Source organism: Vulpes vulpes, chromosome 7, assembly GCF_048418805.1.
Source record: "Vulpes vulpes isolate BD-2025 chromosome 7, VulVul3, whole genome shotgun sequence".
NCBI classification, from domain to species: domain Eukaryota; kingdom Metazoa; phylum Chordata; class Mammalia; order Carnivora; family Canidae; genus Vulpes; species Vulpes vulpes.
The window spans coordinates 68,457,696-68,470,843 of NC_132786.1; the positions used below are offsets into that span (position 1 = coordinate 68,457,696).

At 42.5% G+C, this 13,148-nt stretch overlaps 1 protein-coding gene across 4 annotated transcripts in view; it reads right to left on the reverse strand.

Moving 5' to 3' along the window:
* Positions 1 to 13,148, reverse strand: part of LRGUK (leucine rich repeats and guanylate kinase domain containing) — a 109,620-nt gene that overhangs the window by 93,863 nt on the left and 2,609 nt on the right. For 3 of the 4 annotated variants that reach the window (XM_026010862.2, XM_072764003.1, XM_072764002.1), the window contains exons 2-4: positions 7,278 to 7,385; positions 4,778 to 4,859; positions 1,022 to 1,122 (exon numbers count right to left, since the gene is read on the reverse strand). In XM_026010862.2, coding sequence (XP_025866647.2) covers positions 1,022 to 1,122; positions 4,778 to 4,859; positions 7,278 to 7,385 — 291 coding nt within the window. The remainder of the gene's footprint in view (positions 1 to 1,021; positions 1,123 to 4,777; positions 4,860 to 7,277; positions 7,386 to 13,148) is intronic. The other variant, XM_072764004.1, reaches the window with a different exon arrangement.

Sequence of the window (13,148 nt, forward strand, 5' to 3'; positions counted from 1 at the left end):
GCATTTTGCTGGCAGTATGGCTGATGTCAGATTCTTCATTTCAAAGAAACTCTCATATTTGTGCAAGCCCCAGTAGAATACTTGGGATCTAAGTTAGTTTGTAAATAAAACAAAATAGATAATCAAAAGCAATAAGTGACCTCCAATCCTAAAAATATTTAATAAAATACATTAGTCCACTAAAACACTAATCCCAAGCTCATAGCAATGTCTTCCAAATTTGTCAGCACATTAGAGCCACTTGGGGGTCTTTTAAAAATTCCATGCCCAGGCCTCACCTTGGACCACTGAATCAGACACTCTCGGCAATGAGATTCAGACATGAGTAGTTTTTAAAAGTCCCCAGGTGATTGCAATGTGCAGAAGAGTCTGGGAACCACGAACCTATAACCTCTCTGCTTCAGTGTGGCCAATGGACCACCAGCAGTGGCATTACCTGGGAGGCTGTTAGAAACCAGTCTCAGGCCTGACTTCAGACCTGCTGGGTCAGAATCCCTAGTTTCACAAGAACCCCAGGTGATGTGTATCCACATTAAATAAAGCATGAGACACAATCTAGAGCCAGCTGCTCCATCAACTACTGTTCAGAGTTTAATCCTGTGTTTCAGAGAAGCAAGATCTGAAATCATTGTCGGAAAAAGAAAAGGTTGGATAAATAAAAAGGGCAAAATTTGAGTGCCCAAAGAAATCTTTACACGTTTTCCAGGTATACAATTGTTGTATTATACAAAAAATATACAAATAATGACTAGTAGTTAGCTGTGGGAGAGAGACAGAAGTTAGTTCTTTAGCCTGAACACTATGTTTAGCAAAGCCTCCTACAAAGATTATCTGCAGATGGACCATCTCCCTTTTTCATAAATAAGTGATACCCAAACCCCTTTATATTTCATTCCAGACATTTATACTATTTACGCCTGTATCTTAGGCTGCCCAAATTCTCAATCTGAGCGCTGTTCTGCTTGTTAACATACTTTGCAGGCCAGTTCACATGAGTGACAAATGTATTGATCAAGTCTACCTTGAGATTCTTGGGTGGCTTGAAATTGAAGAACGTCGTCAGCTTATTGTGCGAAGCATTAAGTTCTAGAAGGTAAGGCATATAACTCACACAAGACAAATCTGGAGGGAAGAGAAACAAATACAAAATAAGGTAAGCCAACATCATCAAAATTAGACTAGGTCATTAGAAACAGCTTACGTTACATCAGGGCATTGTCTCAGTACACCAGTTGCAAGCACTTCTGAATTATTCGAAGTGAAATGAATAAAAATGAGAATGCATGAAACACACTGAGTGTAGAAAAACTCCCCAGAAGCTCCTAATCTGACCTTCTTCCCCAGGACCTCCCCTCTTCTCCCAACTCTTCAAGTGACTGGTGTTCCCTCCACGTCCCAGCTCCCTCTCCCATGAGCTACCAGCCCGAATGCATCAGAAAGAACCAGCCTTGGAGGAAGGGACGAGAAACGAAAGCTGGCGATGATGCCCTTGATAATTAGCCCTTGAGTGACTGAAGTTTGTTATAAATTAAACGTTGCCTCAGTTGCACTTGATCCTAAATCTCATTAATTATTTGAAGTGATTTAAATTATTGCTATTATTTTCCTTTGGCTCTGGGCTGGTTCCAAAGTATGGCTAAGTTTTGCACTTTACCCCAAGCAAATATTCTGAACCTGGAATATGAAGTGAAAGGTGACAGGGCTCTAATGACAGTATGGATAAAGCAAAAAAAAAAAAAAAATGGTGTAGTACTGTGTTGCCTTTCTCTGCCCCTTTACGGCAGAGGCACAGGGGCAGCAGGATCAATTAGACTCCGGGAGAATCACCGGAAGACGATTTACGGCCCTGTTTCTAGCAGGAACTCCTGCCTCCACCTGCAAACAGTAATAATAATAATCATACTGTCTCCCTCTCTTTCCATTCCAGGTCATGGAACCAGCTATTACGCCCCCCCCCCCCCCCCAGAGGAAGGCTAGTGGGAGAAGGGAGCCACCACAGCCAAAGAACCAAGGGGACCACTTCAACCTGTCGCTAGGTAGCAGATGCACCCCAGCCTCGGAGAAGGGAGCCAGGCCAGCATCTGGGCTCCTGTCCTGGCACCATGAGCCACCTCCCTCAGCCCAGCTCCTGCCCCTACATCTTTCTTTCTCAAGATTACACCAAATTCTACATCATTTCTCTGGTCTAGATCACACCCTTCTTTAGCTTGTCTTTATAGAATTGTTCTAGGACAGACAATGCACTGGGACAGGAACGCTTTGGTGGGAATTAATGAGCAAATCAAGGAAGGCTGCCCAGAAAAGGAAACCTAAGGAGAAACTGTCATTACAGTCTTGCCTATTCATCCTTTCTGAGCTCAGCTCCATGTCTCTATCAGTCAGTCAACTCTATTAGCATCCACTGACCCCCATACCTCATTGGAGCTCACCTTTCTGTGGGCAGGTAAGTGCTGGACCATGGAGCTGTCTTAAAAGCAGAAGCAGCTGCTAGCAGGGACATAGAGCTAAGGAAATGGCAAGTACAGCCCAACTTTGTAGATGACCAATCCTTTCAACTCAGTGGGACAGCACAAAATGCATGGTCTAGGGTGCTGGGCTTCCACCTCCTGCAGGCCCTTGATCCCTACTTGGTGCAGTGACCTCCGTGTCCACCAGATGGCAGGAGCTCCTTGTGACTACAAGGGTGGTTCTCAAAGTGTGGTCCAGGATAGGGAACATCTGCTTCCCAGGGGAACTAATTAGAAATGCGAATTCTCTGGTCCCACCCCAGAGCTACAGAATCAGAACCTGAGGGTGGGGCAAGCCAGCTGTGTTTTCACAGGACCCCCAGGTGATTCTGATGCAAGTTGAAATCTGGTCAACATCAGAACATTAATAAAGTTGTTCTCATGAAAAGAAAAATAACTGTGCCTTACACCGCTAGGTTCTTACACCCAGTAGGTTCTCAAGCACTCAATGAGCTAAGAAAATGAGCCCAAAAAGATTAAAGATGACAGATCTGAGGAAGAAAGCTCCATTTGCAACTGTGGAGTTCCAGCTCAAGTTAGCAGGGCGTGAAGCCACCACCTCTCTTTGCTCTTCTCCAGTACTAAGCATTGTTGCAGCCTCCCATCTCATTGCAATTCCTTTTCCCAGGAAGGAAACCAACTTGGGAGTGGTGAGGTGCAGGGCAGCTCCTGCCAGTAACACTACAACACTCTTTCTGATGATGGGATATTTGAGATTTGCTTTAAAATAACCCTGGGGTGTGGGTGGTGGTGCTGGGGTGACTCATTTTTTTAAGTGTCTGCCTTCATCTTGAGTCATGATCCCAGGGTCCTCGGATTGAGCCCCCAGTCAGGCTCTCTGCTTAGCAAGGAGTCTACTTCTCCCTCTGCCTCTGCCACCCCCCACTCCTGCTAGTGCTCCCTCCCCCCACCTCTCTCTCTCTCACTCTCTCTCTCTCTCTCTCTCTCAAATAAATAAATCTTTAAAATAACCCTGGAGGAGACAGAACATAAAGACTCCTAACTCTGGGAAAAGACTAGGGGTGCTGGAAGGGGAGGAGGGCGGGGGGTGGGGGTGAATGGGTGACGGGCACTGAGGGGGGCACTTGACAGGATGAGCACTGGGTGTTATTCTGTATGTTGGTAAATTGAATACCAATAAAAAATAAATTTATTATTAAAAAAATAAAATAAAATAAAATAACCCTGAAGAAGGTGGCCAGGGAGTATAGGTGAAACCAGATGGGCTATGGGCTGATAAATATTGAAACTGAATCTTCATTACACTAGTTTCTCATGCATATGTTTGTTATTTTCCATTTTAAAAAGATGTATAAAACTGGAAAAAAATAACTCACAAACAGCATTAGAGGAATAAACTATGCTGGAATATTTCTTGGTCACTGAGAAACAAATCTGGTTTTTAATTATCGCTCCTAGGAGGGGAAGAAATCAGAAACAAGCCACAGAAAACCGTCTCAGCAACATTTAACCATCATAAAAAAAGAGTAAAGAACCAAGTGAATCAAACCAAGTGGATCAAACCAAGAGGATCAAATCAGCAAAGAAAGCAGGTTGGAAATAACAACTGCTGACTTACCTCCAAGTCTAAAGAAAAGAAATTGGACACCTTAACTTTAAATAAGATCAGAAAATTAGGAACAGGAACCAAGTTTCGAAGAAAATGTGACTAATTTCATTAAATATGAGCAAGATGTCACAACAGATAAGCTGCAGAGAACTACAAATGGTGGAGTTCAAAGAATCACTACATGTATAGACAGTGGAAGAGAGGAAAAAACAAATGTGTGAATCCCTGGCACTCAAGGAAGAAGCAGCCGGCCAGAATTAAAATGTAGACACAAAATAAAGAATCCATTCATTAAAGGAGAAAGGGGGGGCGGGGACAGGTCTAATTCATCTGTACTGAATAAACTAATAGCGGGAAAGACAAGGGAATCATCAAATATTCAGGAAGAATTAAAGAAGTAATGAGCCATCTCTTACAAGGAAAAAACAAAGCAAACATTTCACGGGATACTCTTCATCACTGAGTACATTTTAACCATAGTGTAATGTTGCGTGTTTGCTGACCGGTATCTCTCCCTTTACTCAACACTTGTGGTGACATTTTTTTTTTTTTGTACATGCAAAATAGAGCATCAATATGTAAATGGATCTGCAATAGCACTTATATCAAGTTTTGTAGTATTAATATATTACATACTGCAAAGCTCAAATTTCAAAAGAACTGAATGATCCATCAAACTACTAGAATGAAAATTACATACCTTCAATTTTATTGACTGAAAGATCCAACTTCTGTAGGTGAACATATTCACAGAGAATGCTAATGTCAATTAAGTCACAATTCTGAGAAAATAAAAGGTAAAAAGATTTAATGTTGCTTTAAGAGGTTAGTACTCAGCTGTCTCCGGACACCTACAAATAATAGTGGACAGAAAGAAATCCAGAATTTCTGGAGATGCAGTAAGGATAGTATAGTATACTTATAGTATACCATACTTACAATAAAAGCATAGTAGTTATAGCAAAAGTATACTTACTTACGGTAAAAATTGAATAGTTAAGTGAGAGAATTAGATCTGAAGCCTACTACTAACAGGATCTCAAAGCAGATGACAAACCCATCTTAAAAGTGCATTTGTCTGAAGAAGAAAATTAGCTTGGAAAATTAGTAATATTAGCAAGAACAAATACAACATGAAAAGGCAAATTAAACCAGTGTCTTGTAGACCTTTAGAGTGGAGTTTTATTATTAAAGAGAAAAAAGAAAAACCCCACATAATAGCAGTGAGGCCAAAGCCTTTCTCTAATAGAAAAGGCAGATGCCTAGAATTTAAATGAAACACAAAGAGATCTCACGCGTCATCAGATCATTAATGACTCTGTCACCTACACTTTCACACAGTCCTATTCAAAGCTCCTTCACAGTGATCTCATCTGATCAAATAAAACTGAGATCTGTAGGGCAGACTGTTCCCAATTTGGAGATGAGGAATATGAGGGACAGAGAAGGATGTAAATGATCTAAAATCACACAGCAAATTAGCAACAGACAAGCAGATCCAAGTCTCCTGAATCCTTCTCCAAGATTCTTTCTATGAAATCTTGCCTCTAGAGAACTTTAGGATGTGTTGGAGGGGAATTTGGTCCCTTAGGACAGATTCTTATCACTGGTTTATGTTGCAATGTCAGAATCAGAAAAAGCCAGCCAAGGAAGTACCATGATAAGTTCTCAAATATAATGATAAAAATGTTTAATGAAGGCCACAAGAATAGTGTGATAATTATGAAAGAATATCTATCACGTACAAGGCATTGTGCATGATGAGAAATACAACATAATGATGGGGGAGAGCTGTACTGTGCCCTTAAGAAACTAATGATTTTGGTAGGAAAGAGGGTATGTACTTAAGTAATAAAAGGTAAAAAAAAAAAAATAATAAATAAATAACATGTAACATAAAAGAGTGAAAAAAAAATCAGGCAACCCTAAGAAAGTCTATTCAGTAATACAGGTTATAAAGGCAAAGTAATTCAACATGTAAGAGCTCAAATGCAAGGAGGTCAGGGGCAAAGTGAGTTAAACGTCAGTACACCTAGCTGAAATAAGATTTAAAGGATTTTTTTTTTTTTGGCAGATCAATTTAAGGCATAGCACTACATACATAAGTAGAATATTGATTGAAGTGGATTTGTGTGGGGATGTACTAGATGCTGGAATTATCTACCATTCCAATGCCTAACATAGGGCAATGCACACAGGATGCTCCCAAAATGTACTGCTTAAATGGCTGAGTCACCCATAAAATGTTAAAAAGTGACAATGGGAAAAGATTACAGCCTTAATAATGCTGTCCTCAAAGGATATGCCATGAAACCAGAACAGGTGAAAAGAGCTTAACATTTCTTGGATAGTTGGCTAGTTCAAATCCAAGATGGAACAAGATTATGAGTTGTATATGCTTTGCTTCCTGTGAATTATATAAACTTTAGTCAAATTACAGTACACAAGCAAAATTTCAGTGTGTTCTTACCTATGTATCTGCATTTACTGTGTGGATCTCCAAGGAATATTTAATACTTTACAATATAAGGAAGCAAAAAAAGAGTTAAATTATTTTTCTCAGACTATAGAGAAACAAAAGGAAGAAAGAATCTGAAATACAATGAGTACTTTGCTCTTACAGCTCCTCTTAGGATAAAAGTGAAGCCAAGATTATGTGTTAGTATTGATATATTGAAAATTGATGAATAACAGCATGTTTTTTCTTTTTTCTTTAATAATGGGTATCTTTTGGAAAGTGAACAATGGCCCAAAGCTACTTATTTCTTGACATACTTGGTGGAGGGGGGCAGGGGGGAGTCAATACCAATGTACTTTTTTCCCTTGGATTTAGATATTAACTTTAGTCCTGGCACTGATCAGAGAGAAAATTCTTAAAGAATTCTTAAAGACTCTGGGTTTCACAGAGTCAAATTCAACTTCTGGAAAGAAAGCATTGATTACTATAATATAGACTACTTAAGATGAAAGAAACAGACTGAAGGGAATGAAAACAAAGGAATTCGGAGGCTGATGACTGGCCTGTCCAGGTCTCTTTGATGCCTCGCATTATGTAAATAACACTCATCACCAGTCTCCATCGAATGAAAGACTCTGAGATCTGGGGCCACCACAAAAGTAGGAATACCAGAAAAAATAGATATGGTCCAACCAGCATCAAGATGGAGCTAGTCAGCTCATGGTGATCTTGTCATACTCACTGATAAAACGAGATTGAGGTAGACCTGCTCAGTCCCAGAGCCTGAGCGCCCCAACTGATGAAGGGCATTGGCCACAACCTCCTCTCTCAGGACCCCATCAAATTCCTCCTGCAAAAAAAAAAAAAAGAAAAAACAACAGAGAGGTGGACAAAGGACTTCTATTAGAAGAAAAACAGTCCAGGGGTGCCTGGGTGGCTCAGTTGGTTAAGTGTTGACTCTTGATTTTGGCTCCGGTCATGATCTCGGGATTGTGAGCTCAAGCCCCACATCAGGATCCACACTCAGCGGGGAGGGAGTCTCCTTGAGATTCTCTCTCCCTCTTTCTGCCCCTCCCTCTACTCATGCTCACATGCACATGCTCTCTCTCAAATAAATAAATAAATCTCTTTTAAAAAATAACAGTCTACCTCACAGCACTAACTTACATACTCAGGGGCTGAGCCCTTCAGAATTTTTCAGCCCTAAGGAAAATACTGTGTTGAGGACCCAAACATAGGACATATAATGAAATATCCATCAAATCAGTGATTTTATTGCCACTGAATTTTCAGGTGGTCACTTGTATCAGCTATTCATAGTGAAGCCAACACAATGGTAAGGGACACATCACCATTAGTGGTGATAGCTACATTGACTGAGTGCGTCTCTGTCCTAAGCACTGAGAGCTCTCAATGATCAACTCACTGAATCCTCCTGACAATCCTGAGGTAGGTACTGTCCATTCCATTTTATAGATGAAGAAACTAGGCTTACAGGGGTTAACTCTCCTGAAACCACATAGCCACTATATGATAGAGCCAGAATACAAACTTCAATCTGTCTGACTCCAGGGCAATTCTAACCACTCTTAGACTACTGGCCTCCACCCCAAAGGATGGTTATATCCAAATTAAGGCAATTACTTCGCTACATGTGTTATTCTTGTGGGGGAGGATGGGAGGGGGGGCAGGTTCTCAGTTTGCTTTGTGTTGACTAATTCTACTGGATTCATACAATTTACAAGATTTATTAAAAGGGCCACAGTCACTGCCATAAGGAGGTTAGCCCTTGGTCTGTAGGGCACTCTGAGCCAGGAATGAGTCAACATGCCCTTTCCCCAGAAATAACCAACAGAAGAGACAGCAGGTAGGTCGGTGTTATGTCTGTATTGCCTTTAACTCTAGAATGACCAACACATTACCAAAAACATTGGTTGAGGACACAAAATCCAGTAGTCCCAGCAGTCCCACCAATGTAACTAACCATGACTAACATGTGGACAATGATGGCAAAATATTCTTTCCAGTTCTTTATTAATTCAGGAGCTAACAATGCTGCTCAGGCTACTGGTACTGAGGCTGTAAGTATATAGGTTTGTGCTACTAGAAAGAGTTTCTCTGTGCTATGCCTCCTGCCCCTGCCCCTCATCATTTCTACCCGCCCAGGGAAGCAAATCTCACTCATATGGAGATAGTGCACAGGCTGTGGGGCTGCACAGACCTGTTTTTTTCCACCCCCCACCCCCCACACACCTGGTTTAAACCCTAGATCTACCTTTTTGAGTTAACGACTTTGGGGAGATAAAGTTTTCTCTGAGCCTCATATTCCTCATCTGTAAATAGGAAATATTCTTATTATCTTATTAATATTATCTTCTCTTAATGATTTAGGGAGAATGAAAACAAAAGGTATATTAAAGTTCTTAGTCCTTGTCTAAAACTATAGCAAATGTAAAGCCAATAAATGACAGTTGTTTCCACTAATTGATGAAGTTGGAAATTCCACACCTTAAGGTTTCATTCTTCCATACACGACAACCTATTTACAAATGGAGGAAAGACACTCACTTTAAGTGCCAACTTCTTGTATAAGGCCTGGGAAGGATCAGAGGTGCAAATGCCTCCTTCCCTCCAAAACTTTCCATCTAAACCTCTGAAGTTTACTTCACCCACCCCCTCTATTTCCTGGATATGAGAAGATGTTGCACCCCTGACCAACAGTAGGTAAATGTCGGTGTTTCAGCACAGCCACTGATACAGAGACGGGCCACCCAGTCGGCACTTTCCCAGATCCCCAAGGTAAGACTCTCCATGATGACCCCCTCTCACCTCCGCTGAAATTCTAGCCACTTATCAGTATCATGCTTTTCTCTTCTGATCTTCGGTCATTTTCAAACCTTCACAAGCCCTACTTGATCTTGGGTGGCTTCAGAGCCTAAGGACGCCAGTCAATTCCCCTACCACTCCCAACCACATGCACATAGACATGTTTCTTTCTCAACTACAGACACTCGAAGTTGATCTCTACTCAGCTTCAGCCACTGGCTCCCATGGCCTTGCCCTGGACCGAGTCATCATGCTCAACTGTTCCACCTTAGAAACCTCAGAACCTAGTATTCTCTGTGATCCTACAACCTTTCCAACAACTATCGACCTTATTCTGTGATGACAACAAAATCCCCAGTCTATTCATCCTTCCCTTTCTCAGAGTCTGTCTCCTCCCACTTCCTTCCCTACTTGGGATCCCCTGAGCCATTTTAATGTCTACTTCATCCCCTGACTCAAACGACCAACAGACACCCAAACCTGAATCAAGTTCACCAACAACCACTGCGCTGAGGCAGGGATTGTGTCATGCTAACCAGTCATTTGGGATAAAAATCTTTATAGCATGCCAGGCACATGCCAGCCAGTATGTGAGGGCTCGGTGGACAGAATCATGAATAAGACATGGTGCCTGTCCTTAAAAGATTTACAATTCAATCTGGGAGACAGACAAGTACACAAGCAATTTCAGTAGTTTGATAAATACTGTAAAACAAGTAGCAGGGTGCTTTGACTATAAGCAGGGCATCCATTTTATGCCAGTTCTAGAGGGGATTAGGAGGTTAGCAAAGGCTTGCTGGGGGGGAAAGAAACCAAGCTGAAACCCAAGTAACTGCATTACTCTGGCAAAGGAGAAGGGCAGGAAAAGAGGACCAAGAAGCGCACTGCAGGCGAAAGGGCAACGTGTACAAAATTCCAAAGGCAAAGGTGAGCATAGCCCACCGGGGAAAGCAGACTTATAACTGCTGAAGCATGAAGTCAGAGAGGGGATCCGAAGCCTGGTGTGTGATAGGTGCTCAAACACGGCTGAAAGAATTCAAACTGCTCCTGCCCTTGAGCTACTGATGGGCTGGGGGAGGCCCCACCACCACCCACGCTAGTACCTTTCCAGAGTCAACTCTGAGCTGGGCCTGGTGGTGTTCCAGGGCCTCGTTCTGTACCACCTTTCAGTGCCCCCCTCTTGGCTACCACATCCTCATCGTCTCCTCCAGCCTCCAACTCCTTCATCCTCACTCCATCCTCCTCACTCTCAGCAGATGCTTTGCTCCTGCACTTCCAAGGCAAAGCAGAAGCCATCAGACATTCACCTCCTCAGCCTTCTGCACCTGTCTGTCCTCATTGCCCTTCAATCGGGTCTCCGAGGCAGACTGCTTCTTTTCCAGGCTCAGGGCCCCTGCTCGGGGACCATCCCTCCTGCCCTCTTCGCCTGGGATTTCAACCAGTCCCTCCCCGCCGTCATCCTGCACCCCCCCAGTGCCCCAGCTGTGCAGGGCCATGGGTCTCTTCATTTCCTCAGTCCCACGTGTTCCTTCAGCTACAGCTAGTTGCCCTGGAGAACCAAGCTACTGCAGAGTTGCTTTTCCATCCTTTAGTGCCCCCTTGCTCACCTCCCATCCACTCTTCAGCCGCTTCAATTAGGCTTCCGTTAGGCTCCTGCCTTGCCACTTCACAAAACCGCACGGGCCAAGGTCTCCAATCACCCTCACCCAGGCAAAGTGAATGAGCACTTTGTAGGCCCCTTCCCACTTAACCCACCGGCAGCACAATTCATTTCCACATGCTTTTTTTTTTTTTTTTTTGTATTTTTTTATTATTTTTTTAATAAATTTATTTTTTATTGGTTTTCAATTTACCAACATACAGAATAACACCCAGTGCTCATCCCGTCAAGTGCCCCCCTCAGTGCCCATCACCCATTCACCCCCACCCCCCACCCGCCTCCCCTTCCACCACCCCTAGTTCATTTCCCAGAGTTAGGAGTCTTTATGTTCTGTCTCCCTTTCTGATATTTCCCACACATTTATTCTCCCTTCCCTTATATTCCCTTTCACTATTATTTATATTCCCCAAATGAATGAGAACATACACTGTTTGTCCTTCTCCGATTGACTTACTTCACTCAGCATAATACCCTCCTTTGAACTCAGCCACAGTAACTTCTTGCAAGATACATCCACGAAGGCAAAAGAAACAAAAGCAAAAATGAACTATTGGGACTTCATCAAGATAAGAAGCTTTTGCACAGCAAAGGATACAGTCAACAAAACTCAAAGACAACCTACAGAATGGGAGAAGATATTTGCAAGTGACGTATCAGATAAAGGGCTAGTTTCCAAGATCTATAAAGAACTTATTAAACTCAACAGCAAAGAAACAAACAATCCAATCATGAAATGGGCAAAAGACATTTCCACATTCTTGAGACGCCTCCTTGCCTTGGCTTCCCATCACACAGCCCTCCTTTCTTCGCCCTCCTACCGTTCCTTTCCATTCTATGCTCGCTCTCTTTCCTCTTCATCTGCTGTACCCCCTGGGTTCTTACCTTGGCCCCCCCCTCTTCTCTTCCTGGATGATCCCAGGTCTCCTGCCCTGACTACCCACCCCCGCCGCCCCCACTGATTTCCAGAGTCATGTGACTCCTATATCTGACCCTTTCCTGAGCAGCCACATGTGTTTTCTATTGTGGTGAATGGCCTTAATATGCCCCTAGGCCATGCCACAGACCTAGCAGTCATCCCAGACTTCCAATGTTTAATTAGTAAGTGTCCTACCTTAAATATTTTAAATGTCTTTGTCTTTGGTTTTCTTTCCATTCCCACTTCCACTGCCTTAATCCAGACTCATCTCTCCTCCACAGACATTGCTAGATAGTCTTCTCATTGATCTGTCTCCAGCCTTACCATCCTCTAATCCAACTCCAGTTGGCCACCAAGGCAGTTTCCCACTGCTTAGAGACCCAAGTCCACAGTCTGTAAAACAGTGTAAAACCTTCCACAATCTGACCCCCACCTCAGCTGCTTTTTTTGCTCTCACCTATATGTCATCAGTAGGAACAGCTGCTGTATGCCTGCACACACACACCCCCTCTCCACTCAGACAAGGGTCTGCTTCCCTTGAAATCTTCCATGATCCCTGCAATCCAGCTGTCATCTGCACACCTGTGTGTATAATGCTTTAGATGCTGAACAGCTGTGGTTTACTCACATCCTCATCTGACCTTGAATGCAGGGAACATCTATAACCACAATGACGTTCTCATCTTCTGCCATTACTATTATGCATTGCCTCTATAACTTTTGGGAACCTACTCTGTATCAGACACAATATCAAGAACTTTAAGACTTTCTTATCCAATTTGATGTTTATAACTATCCCACGAGTAGGCATTATTACCCAGATTAAGTTACTGGCAAAGTAGTTTCCTGCACCAGACACATGTCATTGGCCCAGACGCTTCTGCTGTATGTAGTCAGTGGTTCCTACATAGCAATCAGCCAATGAATGTTTGTTCAAAGTCAGCTACATTAATCAAGTCACTTAATGAGCTAGTTAACAGATAAAAAAACATGTGTGTTATTACTGCTTGTATCAGTAAGAGTAAAAACAATATATTATGCTGTGTTTTATATATAGGTTCTCATCTAATTCTCACAACTCTCCTATGAGATAGGTATCATTAGAATTCTCAGATGAGACACAGAAGTGAAAGAACTTGTTCAAAATCTCAAAACTAAAGACAATACTAATGGAAGACCAGTTGTACTACCTTCCCTAAGTTTCTCAGGAG